The sequence below is a fragment of the Rhipicephalus sanguineus genome, chromosome 10 (genome assembly GCF_013339695.2).
Source record: "Rhipicephalus sanguineus isolate Rsan-2018 chromosome 10, BIME_Rsan_1.4, whole genome shotgun sequence".
Classification (NCBI taxonomy): domain Eukaryota; kingdom Metazoa; phylum Arthropoda; class Arachnida; order Ixodida; family Ixodidae; genus Rhipicephalus; species Rhipicephalus sanguineus.
Window position 1 is genome coordinate 4217062 of NC_051185.1, and position 21263 is coordinate 4238324.

Below are 21263 nucleotides of genomic sequence, written 5' to 3' on the forward strand. Positions count from 1 at the left end.
TGTCATTAACAGTTGCAAATAAAGCCGATTGCCTGCCTAAAAATCGGTCAAACTAGCCAAACCATGCGTCAACAATCACATGCTGACTGAGGAAGAAAAAAGAATGGAGGCAGTCTGGCCTTGGTCTATTACATGCGGAACGCCTTCTAAAGTCACTTTTGCCGCAGTACACTGGTGTCATGCGGGAAAGCACCCTAAGAATGAGACGGGGCTACAAGCTGTCATCTTACACATTTCGTTTCTTAATTACACACACGTGCACGCATTGTATAATCACGAGTACCAGTATTATCACCGACATCTAAAAACTTTACTGGCAATCATGCACAGCTGTCCATGATGTTGCTGTGGTATTGAGAAGCAATAAACTTCACAATGCTGGTTGATATGTTGCCTGGAGTCATATTTATGAAAACGTGTGATAATTCGAATAAAATCCTGAGGTCCCCTCCGGTTAGAATTATCGAGAGTCTACTGTAACTGTTAGAAGGTCGTTATACCCTTTAGGGTTGTCAGCATGTTTATTTAATCACTGAAAATACCTTGAGGGTTTTTCATGCAGGGTAATGGAGAGATTTTACATAAGGGCACATGAGAGACATACTACCGAGACATTTTCATGATTGTTTCCAGTGCGGTGCTCGCAGGACTCACACAGAGCCAGCATGGGAATACATTAGGCTACAAGCTTGCGTCGTCGGAATTTCTGCAACACCTCTCTTGTGGCTGAAACTGCTTGTGAAACAAAGTGTGTGCAAAATGCCAGTTCTGACCCGTTCAAGGTTTCAAATAATATCAGAGGAGTGCACTGCACCGATGGAGGAAACAGGTCTTTCTGCTTTGTACAACAAGGATAGTGATGTGCGCTGGCTGGCACGTCGTGAGCGGAGGTGTGACAACACTTACAACTCTAGTCACAGACATGCACCAAGAGCTGGAAGATGTTGCTTTGTTTTTCTTTTTTTCTTCTTTTCTCTCGAGGCAAATGAGTTTGCTGTTGAAACGGTAAGCTAGCCACCATCCCGGCCTTTGAACATACGCTATAGTGTCAGTGGCAGCAATGGCGACATGGTAAAAGCACGGAGGAAGAAATATTTAGGAGGCCAAACTCTCGTTAGAACGGGCGCTGGCGGGCGTCCAGATAACGTCACAAAAAATACAAAAATAACATGCGCCGATGGAGGCACTTCAATTGGCGGCGCCTTGCAGCGCGAAGCCGCAGCCACCAAAAAAAGAAAAAGAAGCGCTACTGGCTGGATGCGGCCGCACGAGCACGCCCGCACAGCATTCGTGAGCAGACGACAGCGGCGTTTGCTTCAGCTGGCATGCAAATTTCTTTTGTGGATTGCCTTCTCAGTAACCTTTCTTTTTATGAAGTGGCCGTGGCTGTAATAACGCCGCTGCGCACGGTATGCTCTTCTTCGGCATTTGCTAGCCTAAGATGGGACGCAGGCATTTTGTTTAAACCTGCAAAAGCGGGCGCAAGTCTTGCAGGGAAAAGGTGGAGCAAGAAACGAACGCACTACGCGTCCATGCTCCGTGACTGCGGTGGAGCGGAAGCAACGCGTGCGGCCAGTTCCCTCAGAAACCAAACGGCGGCAATTTCTTTGCGTGCTACCAGACGCCGCCAGCATGAAATGGCTCCCTGGCAATGTGATGCTATCTGGTCGCCTCAAGCAGCGGAGCTGCACCTCCTAAATGTTTCTTGCTCCGTGGGTAAAAGTGAAGCCGAGACCAAGTCACCCCTTTCAGCCACACCTGTGTCTGTCATTGTTTGAGGGGCTCATTAAAATTACTGAAAATTTTTTTATCGGTTTTGATAAAACTTGCTGGGCTTAAGCATAATTGTGTGCCAATTCAAAATATGCAGTTTTTTCCTAATACAATTTGTAGCTTAATATCAGACACTTCATGTGCCATTTTCTGAGCAAGGCTTTTTCTAAACTGAGGGAAATGCAAAGTAAATCAGCATATCATAATAATCTGGAATGAGAACTGTATCCAGTAGAACAAGAATGGGTTTTCTAAACCCAGATGAGCAAAAGTTACGGCATGTTGAACACTCGTGGCCGAAATTTAGGGTTGACATTGACTCCCCCCTTGCAAATGCTCAACGTAACGTAACTTTTGTTCGTGTGGGTTTAGAAAATCCATTCTTGTTCTAGTGCATACACAGTTCTCATTCCATATTATATTATGATATACGAGCCCTTAAAAGTAATCTTCTATCCTTCATTCATAAGCTCAGCAAGTTTCATCAAAATTGATTTGAGACTTGGCTGATCCTTCCATCAATGGAATTGGCACAACACGAAATGACGATTGGTGGTTTGACAGCTATAGCACCGTTGCACCAACGTTGATGCCTGGCGGCGCATGTCCATCCCAACGACTAACGTCCATGTTCACAATTAAATCTTTGTGGTAGTTGAAGTAGTTGACATTACACCCAAACACAGCATACTGTGAATCTCACGCAAAGATGGCATCAACAAGCACATAACACTGGTACTTGACGTGCACTCTATTCAAAGCGTCGTCATTTGAGGAGAGAAATGGCAAGGTGTATGCTCGCCAGTAATAGGGTAACCTTTGCCTCTGCTCGTGCATACGCTACCACACAGCGATTCAGGAACGCGAGAGGCAGTGTTCGTAGCTTGAGCAGTGTTTCACTTCCCGCTGGCATGTTTCTCGTGGAGAAGGTGCGAGGGGTATAATACACATTATTTGTAAAGCCTCGTGCGTGTGTGTTGATGGCGCAGTGGATCAAGCGCCCGGCATCTATCGCTGCAGACCGAGAGGTCGTGGGTTCGTTTCCTGGATCATCCGCATCAACGAAACTTTTTCTTCTAGTTTTCCTGTGTCATCTGTTCGTGTGTATTTCACCAACGTCATTCCCGTGACAGAAATGGCGTCAGTGAAGTCTTGGTGGGTGCGGGATAAAACACTTTCGTGTTAATAAAAAGGTGTTAAAGTGCAGCCTCCTCCTTAAGATACGAAGTATCTGCTTTCCTTTCTATAGTTTTTGATTCCTTAACACAATACAAGCAGTTCTGATTGCTGAAAATTTATCCCTGCCCAATTTATACCCCGCAGCACTCTTGGAAAGCTTGCTACTCAAGCAATTGTGAGACAAGCACAAATCACTCACTTGCATTATCAGGAAGGTGCATGCCGGTGGCAGGGTCATAGCCACACCGATCTGCTGCAGCTCGAGCCTGACTGATCACTGAATTTCCCTGCAGGCAGACAGTGAAAAAACACAGCAGCACAGGTCACCATGCCACGAATGACAGATTTAAGGATACCATGGGAGCGTTGGCCACCTGGCATGTCGGCAACGGTATGCTCCACTGCGAGTACTCTCCGCTACACTGTTCGCTCAGGGAGAAGACATACCATGCAATGTTTATGTGAGAACAGGAGTGAAATAAGACGCTTTATCAGTAATGTGCTTTCCATTTTATGTTCATATGTCTTGAACCTACAGATGAGCCAATGAGTAAAGATTAAAAAAAAGAAATGGAACTGATAAGCATGTATGGGATATCATCAATTAAAAAAAAAAAAAAAAAAGCAGCAGAGGTAATGATTGCAGTGGTGCGATGGGGTCTTCCCAAGTAACACAGTTTCGGTGTGTGCACCAACAGCATAGACTGCGTTTTCAGTGGAAATTGCTTTGCTTGCTCGTGCATACTTTCACTAATGTCAATGCTTCTCGCCACTGTAAAGCACCAGACACACTATCCAGCCTACGTTTGAAAGAGGCTTTAAAACCATGGCAAGGGTGTATGTGCTGTGGTACTACAAAGAGCATGGCATGTACAAATGTACCATTGCCACTGTCAGCCTCTCATAGAGACCTCGAAAACATCAGCTATAGCCAGAATGACCAGAATACTCACTTGCTCGCGCATCTTGACAGCTGCTTTGTAGTAGAGCGTGTCACGTGAGTTGTACGTCATACAGTTATCAACGATTAGGTGGAAGTCGGCTTCAAAGTCTTCCAAGCTGGAATACTCGTGCCGCTTCAGTTTCTGCTCCATTGTCCAGAAGTCCATTGGTTTCTGAATGTAGTTCAGGTAGTCGGGGACCTGTCAAACCAAGTCAAAATGCAGGCTCTACTTTCCACTTGGAAGACTGCATTGTACATTTGAGTGGCTCTTACCAGACTCCATCTACAACAATACAGGCCTAGTTTCAGCCTGCTCAAACTGAATGTCAAACTGCTCCCAGACTAATATCCCTGCCACAAGTGCACAATAAATAACATTTAGTAGTTGGGGCCTTTTATTCCTGAACGACATTATTTTCGGCGGAGCTGCGCACTCCAAATTTAATGGCGTTTGACCTGATGTCGATAACAGCGACTTCTGCAGTGAGCAACTTTAGAGCAATTGCAAAAAATAAACACACCTTTTGACAAGTTTAATCTCTGTTCAAGGGTAGTGAAATGTAGAAATAAGCAAACCACAGTGCCGTCAGCTTGAGTCTGTTGCTAAAGTTTGGGTGCGTTGGTACAGCATAACTGTAGTTGGATAGCGCAACAACTTGGCGGGACACGTAGGTAAGATTCACACACAACAGCACTCTGCTACGAACGAATCTTTCCCATGTGTCCTGGCGACTTGTTGCACTACCCAACTACAGTTATTGCACGTTGAATGCAAAGCCCAGAAGCAACATGGTGCCTGCCATGTTGAATTGAATTTTGTTATAGTGTAACTAGGGAATAACATGAGATTTGTTAAGAGTCATGTAAAAAATCTTTTTACACGATGGACCCAATTTCAAATGTTTCGTGTATACTGTACTGAGCAAGCTTTGGCATGGAGAGTACGCATTCCTCAGTTGAATGAGTTCTGGCAAATGCATGAAGTGATGAATGGAATTAAAGGGGCCCTGCAACACTTTTCCAAGTAGCCATGGCTTCATTAAAGGAGCTCATTTCCTCACAAATCGACCACTGCAAAAATTTTTAGAATCCGTCCAGTATGGGCGGAGTTACAATGATTTGTCGCACGCTGTAATTGCTTTCTCTCTTCTCTCGTCCTGACGAAAGCGTTGGAAGCTAAGCAGGGGGGGCACGAGGGAAGAAGATACGTCATATGCACCTCGTGACCTTGAGCACTTTTTCTTTCTTTTTTTCTTCGAACGCGCGGCATATTTTCAGTGCGATTGTGCACAAATGCGGGCAAGTGACGGCCTCCCGCAACCGCCGCAGTAACTACCGAGCACGCCATGTTCAAATCGGCCACTGGCGTGACCAATGGCAGCGACGCCGTAAGCGTAATTTTTGTCGAGAGAAGAGGAAGCACTTTTTAGATGACTTTTGAGAACTTATTGTAAATCCCAGGCTGCGTGCTGCACTATAATGTTTGGCTCGCACGTTCTTGCGAGCCTCGACTGCCGATCGGCAGCGTTTTCTGACCATGCTGAAAAAGTGCTAAAGGGCCTCTTTAAGGTGAATACCACTTGATTTTCCCAAGCACTGCGTCACACAAATGGCATAAAAACCTGGCATAAAAACCTGGCAAATGGCATTAAGAAGTTGATGCCATTTTCTGTGCCCATGTGACACAGGTACAACCAGAGGCGAGGTGGGCAAACACAATGCTTGTGCCATGCACAAATATGGCAGACATATGTGGTGTGCAAGTGCAAAGCCCCCACCAAGAAAGCAGCAGCAGTCAACTCTTGCAAGAGCCTAGAAGTCTGTGGGATACTCTGTCACGTTCCCAATGCAAAAGGCGGAAGCACCTCTGAATGTTCCGAGCAAGAACACACTACTCTTGATGAACTAACTGTGTTCCAAGCACCGAGTTTCATCCATCCAAATGTAAGGCGAGTGCTCAAAAGCAACCATGTACCAAATGCTCCTTCTAGACGTGAAGGCATCTCTTGCTCGGGGGTGTGTCCCGCGACGTGCTAGTCCGCACTCACACTACGCATGCGCAACTCTCCTCCTTCCCTCTCCAACAGCTGCGCGTTATTCTCTCCACTTCTCTACCAGCACCTGCTTGCGCTGCTCCTGCGTTCTCGCTTCTGCTCTCGCGGCACATACGCTACTCTCCTCCTCTAGTCTCCTCTCCTTCAAGTGGTAGAGCGCTGCGCGCGCTCAGTCCAGCGCTTGCTTCGGTTGACTCCTCTGAAATGCGGGCTCGACATGCTGAAATTCTCTCCTGCGCAGCGCCGTGATGAGCGCCAGCGCATGTGCATCCCCTTCCCCTCTCTCTCCTCTCCTACGCTGCTCCCCTCTCGCGCGCCTGTAGACAGTGTTTTCTGCTCGCCCTGTGAAAATTACCGGCCAGGCTAGAGGGAAGACACGACGCGCGTAGTGTTCCTCTTCGCGTTCCACGACGCGAGGTCGGTAGCGTGCCCGAGGTCGGTAGCATGCCCAACGAACGCCAACGGAACGCGATCGTGCAAGTGCTCTGGCTTCGCATCACCTCATGGTCCCCTTTAGCGGGAGATGGTGTAATTTTTCTTTCTCAAAAGGGTTTGAGGCCTGATGCTGCTAAAAAGGGCCCTGTCTGACGGAAGCTGGCATTTGAAAGGGCACGGTCTTTCCTGCATGAATACTATCAATTCACTGTGTTGAAGGGCTTTTTCACAGTGTGCTGAATTTGGTGCATATTTTTTTTTAGTCTAGTGGATGTGCCTCCTCATCAAAAGAACGAGGGGGTGGGGGGGTGGTAGGTGATAGAAGTGCCATTTACCATCTAAAGTGCGGGCCTTTAAAAGGGGACGCGGGGATCGTTTCTAACTTTTTAGTTTCTTGGCCTAGGTTGATGAAATTTGGCACACACACTACAAATCACCTTAAAAAGACAAATTAAAGTTTTCGTAAAGATATCTATAGTAGTTTTCATTTTATAAAAATTCACAAGTTCCTTGCTTGTGGAAAGCCTGGCACAGTGATGAAACATGCTAGGGACTGGAACTACTTTATATCTTTGCTCACATACTGTTTGTACTTAAAGACACTTTTAGATTTTTTTTTTACTGCTCTAATAAATTTTTGCTGAACATTACATGCAAATGCCTATGTCTCAGCCATAGGTCGGCAAACTCACTCATGAGTCGACTCACTCAGACTCACTCAGACTCATATCGAGACATGAGTCTGAGTCTGAGTGAGTCCGGGTGAGTAAAGTTTTTGTGAGTCTGAGTCCGAGTGAGTTCGGTTGGGAAAAATTTTGGTGAGTCTGAGTCCAAGTGAGTCCGGTTGAGGAAATTTTTGGTGAGTCTGAGTCCGAGTGAGCCCTAAGGGCAAAATATATTGCATGAGTGAGTATGAGTGAGCTCCACAATTTTTGCCGACCTATGGTCCTATCTACTCAACTTTAGCATTACTATCAGCCCTATGTCAGCTCACGTTTATACTCCCGTATACTCCCGCATACTTCTATGCGCTACCGTTCATACGTCAGCTCAGTATTTATTGATCAGAGCCGTGATTTGAGGAGGGAGAGGGGGAGGAGGTGCCTTGACCTCCCCTCGCAAACTTTTTCACGGGAAGTTACTGGTAAAAATATCTCGTCTGAGTCATGACTTTCAATAAAAAGGTCCTTATTGAACTGCAAACTCAGATAACTCGTATTTGAAGGTACGAGATCAAAAGGTGCTAAGTAGCGCACCGATTATGCGAGATATTGGCATTAAAGAGCGTTGACATTACGTTAGAAAAAGGATAATTTAATGCTAACGGACTCACGAGTCGACTCACTCAGACTCACTCAGACTCAGATCCAGCCGTGAGTCTGAGTCTGAGTGAGTTCGAGTGAATAAAATATTGGTGAGTCTGAGTCCGAGTGAGTTCGGTTGAGAAAAATAATAGTGAGGCTGAGTCCGAGTGAGTCCGGATAAGGAAAAGTTTGGTGAGTCTGAGTCCGAGTGAGCCCTGACGGTAAGACATGTTTCGTGAGTGAGTCTGAGTGAGCTCCACATTTTTTGCCGACCTATGGTCTCAGCTAATCGTGCCATGCAGTAATTATGAAATAAGAAAAGAATGAAAACATAAAGAAATCCCAAAACTGTCAAAGCACAGCACAGTCTATAGATTAGAACAAAACAAACAGCATAAAAATCGGTCTAGCCATAGTTGTGCTATGCTTCCCACAAGCGAAGTGGCAGGCGCAAAACACTCTTTTGAGAAAATGGACAACAAAGTTTTGGTTGCAGTTGACCCTATGCTAAAGTGAGCCAGGACAGTAATAAGTGGTGTCCTTGCCAGAAGGCAATGTTTTGGGCCTCTGCTTCTTAATTTGGCCTGATTTAGGACATTTATTACACTCTATCATTTACCGCAGACGGTTTTGTGTGGCCCCCTTGAACGCAAGTGCACCAGGCTGCATGTAAACATTGGGCATGTGCGACTGTATCGCCACTTTTGCGGCTGCGGAACGTGTCGTCACGCGGCCTAAATAGTGTTGTATTAGTTTGATGAAGCTTTGCAATCACCCCTGTCAACTACTAGCGCCTAAAGATTCATTTTCTCGTACGATAAACCGCACCCGTGCAGAAGCCGACGCCTTCTCGGCAGTCCGAAGCTGGCAGCAACTTCGCACCGAACTATACCGCAGACGCATTTTCTCACATCATTAACTTTTCCAAGGAAACGAGCATGCTCTTCCGCTAGTGGGGACATTAGATGCGCGTTTTATCGAAACAGGACCAGGAACACACGCACACGAAGCTCGGGTCTCAGCGGAGTAGCGCGAGAGCAAGCATCGGCATATCATCTCCGAAGTAAAGCCGGTAAAGCAGCACTAGCACCGTCCCAGCAAGGGATGACACGACGTGCCAACAATCCAGTCAGTACGCCCCAATCTAATCACTGGCTCGCCCGATCCATGTGATACCGCTCCCCGTTTTCCTCCGCACGAAACTAAAGAGGCTTGCACTTTGCCTCCCGTACATGCGTCACCTTTCGAAGCGGCAATTGACGTGCTTACGGCTGCAGAGTGATCAAGCAATGAGCACTTCGCTCGTAAACACAGCGGCTGTTGCCGTGGCATTAACCAATAGAAAAGCGCCTCTCAACGGTGTCGCGCGCTCCGCCAATAGGAGCGCCGCGTACACTGCAAGGTTCGTGAAAACGCCCTTGGAGTTTTTCGCTGTTTGCGCTTTTTCTATGCAGTGATCATAAGCGACAAGGGTGGGAATGGAAAGTCAAACATTGAGCTTTGAAACGACGCCAAGACGGCGGCGCTCGGTGGCATAAAAGACGAGATATGACGCCGTGAATCGCGCCGTTTTGGTGCAATTTTGGGCTTCTTTTTCACCGATTTCACTTACAAAATTATTTCTTTCGGGCACTTAGAGTGTGTTTTCAGTGTAATCGTTTAGATATTGTGTAAATAAGAGATCACAGATACCAAAACGAGTGTTTTCCAAAAATTTTTTTTGGGGGGCTATTTTCGCGATTTGATCCCCGCGTCCCCCCTTAATTAACCAGTACCAGACTGACTACTGTTTTGTAAGTTATGAAAGCAGTATTATTAAACCCTTGTGAGGGACATAAGTCGAGTGACTATGGTGTATGCATGCTCACTATAAGAAGACAGCTTGATGCTGTCAGCCAATCTGCCCTGCTGAAGTGCAGCATATGGCCTTCTGTTACCATGACTGCACCAGGTTGGCAAGAATATTCTTCATTTACTCCATTACAACCAATAATTTGTTGTATGAGCATTCATTATATAAAGGTTTGACTGTAAGCAGCAGAAATGAAAAATAGTGTTGTCTCATTGATACAGTGTAAAGAATATATGTTTATAATGAATTTTTGGGACAAAACAAATTCATTTTCGTGTCAGATGCAGTTTCACTGTACCTCACTGAGGTTGACTGGCTGTGCAAAGATGTCTGTTGGATCGAGCTCGCGCAACTGGGTGAGCAGGCGCCTCAGAAGCACGTCACGCGGGCACAGCAGCAGCTCAGTGGCCAGCTGATGGAGGCGCAGCTGCTCGCGCTTGAGCTTCTCGCGCTTACGCATCAGCTCGACGAGGAGGCGTGCACGCTCCAGATCCTGTCGCAGCCGCTGCCAGAACTTGAGCTGCTCGCGCAGTCCGCCACCGGCCTCGTCGGCATCACGAAGCTCCCCACCCCGTCGGCCGCCGCCACCGGGGTGCGCCATCTGCAACCGCCGCAGCAAGGGTACACCATTGCGTGACTGCCGCTTGAGGGTCCAGTAGCCCAGCAGGCGTTCAAGGAATGCCTGCTTGCGAGCTAGCGTCGTCAGTGTGGCTATTTTGGCCAGCCGGTCACTGGGCAGCGTGGGGATCGACACTACGGGTACAGCCGATCGCTTCTCGGCCAGGATCTTGCGTGCCTTGCGCATCTTCTCCCGTGACTGCGCCTTGGCTTGAGCTTTACGAACCACGTCCGCCTTGTCGCCACTCTCAGAACCCTGCAATACATTTGCGAATACGAAAAATTATCCGCATTACGGTGGAAGCCCTCGTTGACTGTTCAGGTACACAAAATGCTTTGAAATGGTCCCAAAATTGGAAAAGTGGGTTTTACAATCACATCACTAAGCATCCCAAAACCAATGTATTGTACCTATAGCAAGACAGTGATGGAAAAATGTACAGAAAAACACTGAGGATTACAGGAATAATTTCTTCTAATGTATAGCCCATACAAAAGCTCTGCTCCCACATAACATCTTTGCAGCCGAGTGAAAGAATTATTACACCGTGCAATGTTTCTGAGAGAGCTGGTGATATAACCGTATTCCATCAAACCATCTCTAATGCTAGAAATATGTGCCCCAAGATATTTTCTATTTCTGAGCAACTGGTCTTGATTCCATGAAGGCTGTGTTACAAAACCAATCACGTTCAAGGTTCCCTTTATACAGGGGTGCTGAAGCACTTTTTTAGTAAATAATAAATAAGCCACCCCTATCATTTGACAACACTGCCATGAACAGATCAGAGATATGTTATTTTTTTACAATTGCAAAGGGCTTATAATTTCACCGAGTACTAGTACTTCGGTTTGGAAATGTTGGGAAAAGGCAAGATATGGCAAGACACACGACACAAACACAACTGTTGCTTATCAGTTGTGGTCCTGTGTGTACTTCTAGTCGGTAAAATTAGTTCAGGCTAGTTGGTGCTGCAAAACTTTTAAGACTTCTAGCGCTGTTTTAGGACTACAATGACACACAATACGACAGGCCACAAAGACTAGCTTTACTAGCTGATGCCAACTGAACTCTGATGCCGGTCACTTTGAGTAAATACACAGAAGAACACAAGGGGGAAAAACCAACCAATCACATGACAGAGCTAGACTGTGTATAGCATCAACAAAACTAAGCTATCACCATGTGTCATTAATAAAGAAACTGTCCCTCATTATTGCTACTGCTACACTGATAATCTTGCATGTGCAGTGATTTCAGCCTTACAATACAATCCCATTATTGTCAATGTTTGGGGTGGACACAAGGTGACCTTCTCCTACTTTGTGTATACAGTCATCGTCCTTAAGGGGCCCTCTAACTCTTTTCGAGTCCATGTTTTTTTATTTGTGGGTTGTGAAGTGTGGACAGATAAAATAGCAAGAACGGCAGCAATAGGGGCTTGCAGTTCAAAGTTCAGCCTAGAAAATTTGAAATACCTAAAAAGAAAAAGCCTACTCTCAATTCAATTTTCGTGGGGTCACATGTCCCAATTTCCCGTTCCAATGACATAATGCAGCCTCGAGCCGATTCTCCCTTGCTGTCGCTGTCACTCGGGTTTACCTAACGTTTGGTGGTTTCAATGCCTTCTGTACCTCCAAGCACTGCAGAAATGCCTGCACGCTGAGGTGTTTCAGCTCACTATTTCTTCTTGTAGAGCACCACATTACATGCCTAGAGTCCTAGTTTGTGGTTCACTAGAACACAAGTAAAATTTTTAAAGGAGTCCTGACACAAAAATTTTCGTTCTGCGTTTTTTTGCTGCAATGTGTTGCTGGGGGCCTGTTAGTCATAACACGGCACATCGTTTGCTGCAGGGCGCGACAGATAATTAATTACAAGCTCCTCATTACCGACACAGCCTCAGTTTCGGTTTGACAGAGCTCCAAAAACGACAAGCCGCCGGGTGCAACTATCACCACCTAGCGAGTGAAACGCTCGGTCATGTGAGCACACAGAACAGTGACGCATTTCCGCGCGGTCTGTCGTCGTCGGGCTCATCGTCGTCTGATGGCGACGATTTTCTAGCGGGGGGGATGGAAGAAATTTTCGACGCGGCGAATCACTTCAGGTTTGACCCGCTGGTGAGGAGCGATGTGTCGGGAAGCGCGTCAAAACAAAAATGGCGGCTACGACGTCATCATAACTTGTACCGGCTGCAACGGTTACGTAGGGGAAGTAGGGGGGTCACCTCGGGTCACCTCCGAGGGTGTCAATGCACTAGGTGCGGCCTATAATGCTGGATCGCGCTCGCGAACTTCAAAATTCATATAAAATACCTTCCAAGCTTTATTCGCTGTCGATATTTTGCAGATGGTACACGCACGTACACGGGAATCGATCCAGCAGGCTATCTCGGCCGTGAAATTTTGTGTCAGTACCCCTTTAATTTGGTTTGTCTGTCGCTAAATTCTGCAACAGTAATTGTGTGCTTTGTACAACATCAGCCGAAACATGCTGACAGCTACACCGGCACTGGGAAAACAGGGAACTAGACCACCTCACCTGCATCTCATCCAGGCATTTTATTTGTGCTGCTACTTTAAAAACATGACCACCAACTTACTGCTGTTGTTGGTCCTAGAGAGATAAGTGTACAATCATTGCATTTTGCTGTATAAACATGTGGAGCAGAATAACAAAGGAACTCAAGAAGTTCAGGACTATGCAGTGTGTGATGGAGCAAAAAATAGATAAGCGTAACAAAGCAACCGTGACAAGATTGTCAAATCAAAGACATTAGTGTTGTTCCATTTTCTTGCTTCCATAGGTACCTCTAACCGAGTGTTGGTGGTGAATGCGAGCTTGTCCATATTTTGATAATGTTTTAAAGTGAGCAGCACTTTGCGACATTGTCATCAATGTGAGGCATCTGGTGGTTGATCGAACTCCCCGTGATGCTGAGTCCATTCCGTGATCACTGTTAACATCACAGACAGACTAGTTTGTGGGCACACGACGGGGGCCTTCATCCCTCTCCTCCATTGCTCTGTTGTTCCAGCTTGTCCTGGCTGCTAATGCCGGTGGCCGTGTCAGAGGAGCAACAGATTAAATACTATGGGACGAAACGCACTCCTTACTGTGACGTAGGGGCTGGACAGGCTGGTGTGTCATTTGATGGCAGGTGGAGATTTCGCCAGGAGAGCATGCCTGGTGTGCCACACCCACATAGTTTCATTCCTTCCGGCCCCGATTAAACAATGTGCCCTCTCATCATCCCTGAGCACAGATGATCATATTTCACTCCACTGCAGTTTGGCACTACCTTATTGCAACATTTGGCGGGAGTTTTGAAGTGACGCTAAAAGTGATCATAATTAGTGATGCTAGCACCAATTATACATTATGCTAGAGCATCAAGATTTCGATTTCAAAGTTTATCAGACATAAATCTATTCAATAAAGTGTAAAACAATCACCAACAAAAATATTTGGCTTTCATGGTTTCTTTAAGCATAGGAGTCACAAACGAAAATTTGCCAGTCAGTGGTCCTATGATAGGTAGGAGGATACAGCAAAGTGCATTGGAGAACAAGCAGGGCAGCCGATATTCTAGTTGACATTGAGAGAAAAAAAAAATGAAGCAGGGTAGTTCACGTGACAAGTGAGACAGATCAGCGGTGGTCTGGGTTCAAGCGATGGGAAACACAGCCGAGGAAACACAGAGGCTTAAGCAGGGTGATGAAATTAAGAAATTTGCAGGCATAAAATGGAATCAGCTTGTGCAAGACCGCGTAAATTGTGGATCACTGGGAGAGGCCTTCGTCCTGCAGTGAGCATAAAGGTAGCGATAACAACCATCTTGGATAGCACTGAAAACGGCAAACTGAAGCAGAAGTTACAGGGTGCAACATTTGATACTAATAATCATGTTCATAGAAAGCACATTCAAACATTCTTGGTAGAAACAGTTCTGAAGGCAAACCCCCCTTCAAGACAAGGCCAATTTCACATTTTCAGAAAATGTGTTGCGAAGTCCCTTAGAGCTTTCTAATTCAAGTAGCACAAATAGAGAGCGACAGAAAGCTGAGCCAATCGGTAAGGATTCATTGTGTAAGCCTGGAAACACCGACTGTCAACTGCAGTGGAAAAGAAAATAGACACAAAAACTCATGCGCAGGTATTGTAGCGCCACCTGTCAAAGTGGTACATATGGGGCTCTGCGTGAGAGGTTAAGCATTTCCTTCCACCTTGATGGAAGGTAACTGAAGGCTGGCTCACTTCCACTACTATCGATATACCAGGCCTCAACCATTAGATGCATTTCTTCATTCTTTTGCCTGTATAGCACTTTGTAATCATGGAATTTTCGTGTGCCTTTACATTGTTGACAATGTAAACAAGCATATTTCAAAGAGACATACTGTGATAGTCCTGCTTGGTTTTTGAGGCCTCTTTCAAAGGCCCTCTTGACATGCCACACCAATGCAGAGCAAGGGTCAGTGCATGGGGGTGCCAGCAGGGTTAGCGCTGCATGCAGCAAAAGCAGGAGTGAGGGTAAGGGTTACCGGGCAGTGGGAGCTTGCTGGCAGGCGGTGCGGGGGGGTGGCCGGCGGCGAGCTACTCACGGGCGCGGCAGGCGCGTGCACGTCGCAGTAAGCCGCCTTGCGCACGTGCAGGCCCGTGGCTTCCTCGAGGCGCATGTAGAGGCCCGCCTGCTGGGCACAGGTCACATGAAAGGCAGTGTAGCAGTTCGCCCGGTGACACTGGATGCATGCGCCAACACCGCGCTGCTTGCAGATGTAGCAGGTGAGCTTCCAACGAGCAGCTGGTATGTTGCCCAGGCTGTCGATGGGCTCGAGGAAGACGGTATTCGCAAAGCACACCTCGGGCACCCAGAGAGCACAGACCACGTGCGCCCAGCGGCCATCGTCCGTCTGCTTAAAGGCCCCGCCCTTGTTGGGGCAGAGCACACAGTCCACGGCGCGCGACGGTGACTGCAGACATCGGCGGCACAGCCACTGGCCCTCGGGAATGTAGGGCACACCGTAGCACTCCTGGTGCACCGCAAGGTTGCACATGTCGCAGAACAGGATTGCATTTGAGTTCTGGCACTCGCCGTCGCTGCAGATGGCACACACGGCGTCCTCGTCAATGGGCGGCCCTAAGTCGCGGCCGCTCGTCTGGCTCTGAAAATAGGACTCCTTTTCGAGACGGTCCATGAGCAGCTCGAACGTGTCGCAGCTCACTTCGCCAAGACCCTCGGCACGCCGCCGTCCGTTCATCAGCTGCAGCCAGGCACAGTCCTCCTCGTCCATGTCGTATTCCACCGCCTCGTCGAGCTCCTCGACGGAACGCTCCATGAAACGGTAGTACGAAGCGGGCCTCGGTGGCGCATCGGGAGGGTCGTAGTCCGGCACCAGCCGGAAGGACGCCTCGGGCAGTTTGGCTTTCGCACTAGCGGCAGCAGGCTCCGGCTCGCTCGCGGCCTCGGGCTCTGCGGCGACCAGATCGAGCGGCTCGCAGATGTTGATGCGGTGCAGACAGCCATCGAGGTCCACCTCCACGATCTTCTGCAGGGCACCGCAAAGCACCGCATTACTAGGCGAGCTTACGGGAGAGGACTGACCGCGCATGGAAACAAAAGACGGGAAATGCACCATAAAGGAACAGACATGTACAGAACAAGTTGCGACATTCCCTGATGGCCTCACTCCACTGTGCCTTGTGCATGCACAACCAAGCCACAGGATACAATCCCCCAAAAGCGAATACAGCTCTCAAGTCGACTTAGCACTTCCAGGGCTACATTTGTGCAATGCAGCATCTGCCACACGTCTCACTGGTGACTCGGCTTCATCTGAGAAAGGGTAAACTACAACAGCAAGCAATGCTTCGTGTCATGGCACTGCGGGTCTGCCAAAAAATGGATGCACACTGTCACAGAAACAATGTCAACTAGCTGTATCAAGGGTGAGTGCTACACACACACCGAGGCTGGGCAAAAACTTTGAAATTGTATCACATCGCAATACAACTCGGGCAAGTATTTGACATACAGATTTATTGTATCCAATACTATACTTTCCAATTGTATCTTAAGGTGCTTTGATACATTCACAAGGTTAATATAGATATATATAATGTAGCAACAAACACCTATGCCCAAAAATGTTTGCTTGAACTGTGATCAACTTTGTTTCATTTGAATGAAATGTCTCAGTATCTAAAAAATTTTGCACTTCTTGCTCAAAGTATATTACTGTCATTCCAAAACAACTCATTGGGGTTGCTGGAACTGTTTGACATGACAGCTCTTTATACACTGCGCCGTCAGTAGTTTTTGCTGGCCGCTTTTGTAACTGATGGGAGTCACTGCTCTGCTTGCCAACCAGCTAGTGGGTTGTGATATATAATTACAAGAACTTCAACAAGGTGCCTTCGCACGATTGTGCAAACACCGGTGTGGAGTTTTACTTTATCTGTAAGCGTATTATTGTTTACACAATACCGGATCACCGGGCAGGTGTATCACAGCAACAACACTGGCAGCAGCATGCTTATGATGCATCGTGTATACATAGGGGATACAAAGCTGCAACGACTTTTCATATTCTACTTATCTACTGGTGTAAAACATCTGTTTGCAACATACTCCCTAACATGCAATCTTTTCACAATTTTTCTTCTATGAGAGAACATGTGCGGCCCATACACGTCTCAAACGTATTGTATAGTTGCACAAAGTGTCGCAGGATATCGCCACTATTGACACTACTGCCACTTACAGCTCGGACTACCCGGTAATTCGCAGTCAAAAAATTTAGGGAGGCCTAAAAGATGAAAACAAATATATCTAAGCAGAATCGAAACGAGGTTCCGTATGAAATAATCACAGTTAATAAGTACAGAAACACAACACAGGCGGCACCCCTAATAGCTATGACAATTAAGCATGAAGTATAGTCAACTTACCTGGACAAGACAATGGAAGATTCAGTGCCTATAGAAAATAGACTAAAATAGCTCACTGGAATGCTCATGAGAAAAACAGAGCATTTGGTATAACAATGTTTCTCGAATCCCCTTCCTAACATCTTTAAGGTGGCTCCTAATAATTTCCATTAGTATAATGTAAACTCAATTTTACTATTTTACTAAGTAGTAAGCAGAATTTTTGCTACGGTACACTCCAAGAACGCCCAGATCATATATCTGTCCTCAACATCGCCTTGGCATTATAGTAAACTTAAGTGGAATGTAAATATGTAATCAGTAGTAGAAATGACAGACAGAAGTAAGAATAAGCAAGGAGCTTATTTTGGCAGCATGTTACAAAGAATACATTGCAGTAAACAAACCAGAAAAAACAATGTAGAGACCTAGGTAATGTACGGGATGCAAAAGGGCAGCTAAGAGAGCACTTGTGCGAACACGCAGATTATGTTTCTGAAAACTCTCTGAATAAAGATAGCAGGAAGGAAAGGAATTGGTACACCAAGATATCTTCCGTTGTAAATGCTTGTTCAATTAGATCTAGCATCGGTACCAGCAATGCTATAGTTGTTAGAATCTTATTCACATATAAGGTAATCTCATCGCATGTAAGTCAATCTTACGTACACAGACCAGCCCCATTCTGGCATTCTTCAGACTTCATGACAAGGCACCGTGCAAGAGAAAATTTGATAACGACACTATAGTCGTGGACAACTTTTCTTGGCAATGAAGGGAATGCTACGGGGGCAGAGCCTCTGCACATGAACTCCTACGTCCAGGGTGCGCTTCGCACCGCTGTGCAAAGTGATGGCATCGGCATCTGATATCAACGCAGACGCCGCTCAGCATTCGAGCTACACGTAAAAGGTCAAACTTTCTCACGCGTGCAAAGTGAAAGTGTATGAATACAAATAACTCACTGGTGTAAGCTGTGTCCTGTCTCAAAGAGCTACATGTAGAAAATAAAGGAGTATTTTTTCTATTTCATGCAAAAAATACGCACACAATTGTGGGACTACATTCATTAGCGGTAGGATACACACGATATGGCTCTGTAGCCTTTGCTTCATTACCAAGAAAAGTTGTCCACGAGTATACAGCGGCATCAGAATTTGCACGACAAGCGTCGCATGCGTTCCGAGTACGCAGCACAGGACAGAGGCTAAGAGCAAGTGTCATGGCAGTGACACAACTAAAAAGAAAAAAAAAACAAGAAAGCAAAAGACCATTGGGGCATAGACATTCGTGCGCTTGTTTTTGTTGAGACACTGCGAGCACCACCACCAAGAGGGACGCACACAGCTCATCGCCTGCCCATGCTGGAGGATTCTGACAGAAAGATAAAATAATGTCACTGACTTTAGTTTTATTCAGGTGGCTTAGTGGCAGCAGCATAAGCTTGAGAAGCGGAGTGCAGACAACGTTTATTTTTTCGCACCGTGGTGCTGCGACCATATTACCTTGTATCTTAAGTTACATGATACATTATTTCATGTATTGAAAATAGAGATACTGGTACCGGCTTCGGAGACATCCTCGCGATACCAATTCAAAAAACCCAAAGAGTATCTAAGACAGTATCTGAGGTACATGCATGTTAGATACTGCCCAGCACTGACACACACTTCGGTCACCTGCTGGATGGAGACAATAAGTTAATAAGTATCTAATGGAAACAGTTGCCTACATAATGTCACATGCATTCTAGATACCTGCACTTTCCAGAGTATCCTTGTACTCTGCCATACCACAGACAGAGAAAGGCAGCACAAGATGGGAGTCTTCCCATCTCCTGTTCACTTTCCTCCGTACTGCGTGTTCTTTTTTTATTAATTAACTCACACTAACTTGAACATTGCACAACACAGTGCTTCAATGCATCTTAAAGGATAGTGGCTGCTTCGATCCGTAGGAGTAATCGACGCTGGTGGGACAGCCACAATTCACACTTTGCAAAAATCTAAGCTGGCTTTCCTGTAAGAAAATTTTCCAACCGAAAACTCGCGTTCACAGAATGCCTTCTAGCAAAGGTCCCCGAGCGCCACAAAGGCCTTTCAAAAAGTACTGTGTAAGGCCCATATTCACAAACCAACCTTAGCCTTATCTTATGTTTTCCTTGAGTTTTTATACTCAAGTGCGTTATAAGGGCACAGAAATGGCATCAGGGTAGAAGATAACTACAAGATTGGCTTGTGAATACCGGCCTACTTTGTCTATCAAACGCACTAAAGGCACAAAACCGATAAGAAAAACGCGAGGCAAGATGAAAGTTCTGAGGTGCTCATAGAGAAAGGGGGAAAAGGAAGAAAAGAAATGCAGGGGAGTGTTAGAGGGAAAAAGTCATTTGTTTAGCCAAGGCGTTGGTTTAGCTAGTCTGTGGTCGTGGCTAATTGGTTGCGAAATACACTTGAGCGCGCGCATGCGCAGTAACATTTTTCGCAGAATGTCAACGGCGGCGGTCCAATAAATGGGAAGCTCTCGGAAGTGTCAAGCAGTCGTGGCGCGGCGGGGCGGGTGCGACCGAGCGGGTAGGGAAAAAAGGGTTCAAACACCGCCGAGCACTTGGCCGATTCACGCGCGGAGCAAGGCAGCTCGAAATCGACGAGTGCGCGGGGAAAGAAAGACTTCAAACTAGTACTACGTTGGGCCAGCCTGAGCTCACCTGGGCCTCGGCATACGTGAGCGCCTCGCGTGCGGCCGGTATCAGCCCCGGCGGCGGTGTGGGAGAGCGCCGATTCTGCCGGTGGTGCCATCGTCCACGCTTGTTCTTCTTGCTACTCGGCGGCGGCGCAGCGGCATTGCTGCCGCTGCTCCCGTCGTGCTCGAAGTTGTACAGGTGGAACTGGATGCCCGAGTAAGTCTTGTAGATGCGACCGCAGTTGGGTAGCGGGCATTCGTACGGGGGCTTGGTCGCGCGCAGGTTTTGGCAGAAAGCGCGCACGTCGAAACTGCTGCTGTTATTCACCAACATGGCGCTCGCCTCTCGAAAGTCCGCCGCACTGACGGTCCCCGCGATGAGTCGTCCGCACTGTTCACGCCACGGTCAGAGACGCGGCGGCGGCCGCCAGCAGCAGTGATGTTGTCGTAGTGGCGGCAGCGGCAGGCGATGCTGCTGGCCGCCACCGCGCTGTCCCGGCGCTGGGACGTCGATCGCGGCGGCGCATTTCCTGCGCCCTCACCACGTACTACACAGCTCAGTTGGTTAGTCGTTTCTTCTCCGGCCAGTTGTAATCTGTTAATGCCGGTGAGGTAGAAGACAAAAAAGAAAGAAAAAAGCGAGGGACACACACAAACATGTATAAAGTTTTGTTGATCGACTGACACGGCTACCCAAGGTTGCCGAGGCGCGTCATCGTCAGCAGCAGATTTGTGCGTGTAAAACATGTGTAAAACTTCCAGTCAACAACGTCCGACCATCAATGTTTTGCTTGCGTAGTGTATCGCTCGACTTTAACACGCCATTTCTAAACGGCATTTTCTTGCCACGTAAAAATGTGCAGCGATGCACTGAACCGATTTCGCTTTGCCAGCTTTGCTTCTAACCATGTATTTCGCGCGCTTTTTGAAAGTCGCCAAGCGCGAGCTGTGATGCTGAAGTACTCAATGCGACAATCTGCAGTGCAAACCAATAACTTATCAGATGCCTTTATGCATAGAAGCGACTTCACGTTCTAGACCTTCGTGTTAGCGTATCAGTTCTCTACTGTGCTGTCGTCAGGGGTCGTCTTGCTCATGGTCTTGCTTAATCGGAGAAATGCGGCGCGACTTAGACACAGATAGACAAAAACGAGCGCATTGTGTTCGGCGCTCGTCTGTGTCTTCGTCTAAGTCGCGCCGCATTTCTCAGAGTATTAACCAACTCGCCCAAGTCATGGTACTATTGGGACAAATGTCTTGCTTCGGACCAGGGGCGTAGCCAAGGGGGGGGGGGGGGGGTTGGGGGGGTTCAAACCCCCCCCCCGAAATTTTTCATTTTTGCTTGCGTATATAGGCACGCACACATACAAACGCACGCACAAACATACATAAAGTATGGTTGAACCCCCCCCCCGAAAAAAATTTCTGGCTACGCCTCTGCTTCGGACCTACTGGTGGGCTCACGAATTATGGCAACACGTGCACGCAT

At 47.1% G+C, this 21263-nt stretch overlaps 1 protein-coding gene across 5 annotated transcripts in view; it reads right to left on the minus strand.

Moving 5' to 3' along the window:
- LOC119406852 (peregrin) overlaps nt 1-20467 on the minus strand; it is a 38976-nt gene extending 18509 nt beyond the window's left edge. For 2 of the 5 annotated variants that reach the window (XM_037673602.2, XM_037673599.2), the window contains exons 1-5: nt 19800-20466; nt 14707-15762; nt 9839-10414; nt 3906-4094; nt 3152-3239 (exon numbers count right to left, since the gene is read on the minus strand). In XM_037673602.2, the coding sequence (XP_037529530.1) occupies nt 3152-3239; nt 3906-4094; nt 9839-10414; nt 14707-15762; nt 19800-20108 (2218 nt within the window). In that variant the 5' untranslated portion in view covers nt 20109-20466. Of the gene's footprint in view, nt 1-3151; nt 3240-3905; nt 4095-9838; nt 10415-14706; nt 15763-19799 lie in introns of all 5 variants that reach the window. The other 3 variants (XM_037673603.2, XM_037673601.2, XM_037673600.2) reach the window with 3 other exon arrangements.
- Between the last annotated feature and the right edge of the window lie 796 nt (nt 20468-21263).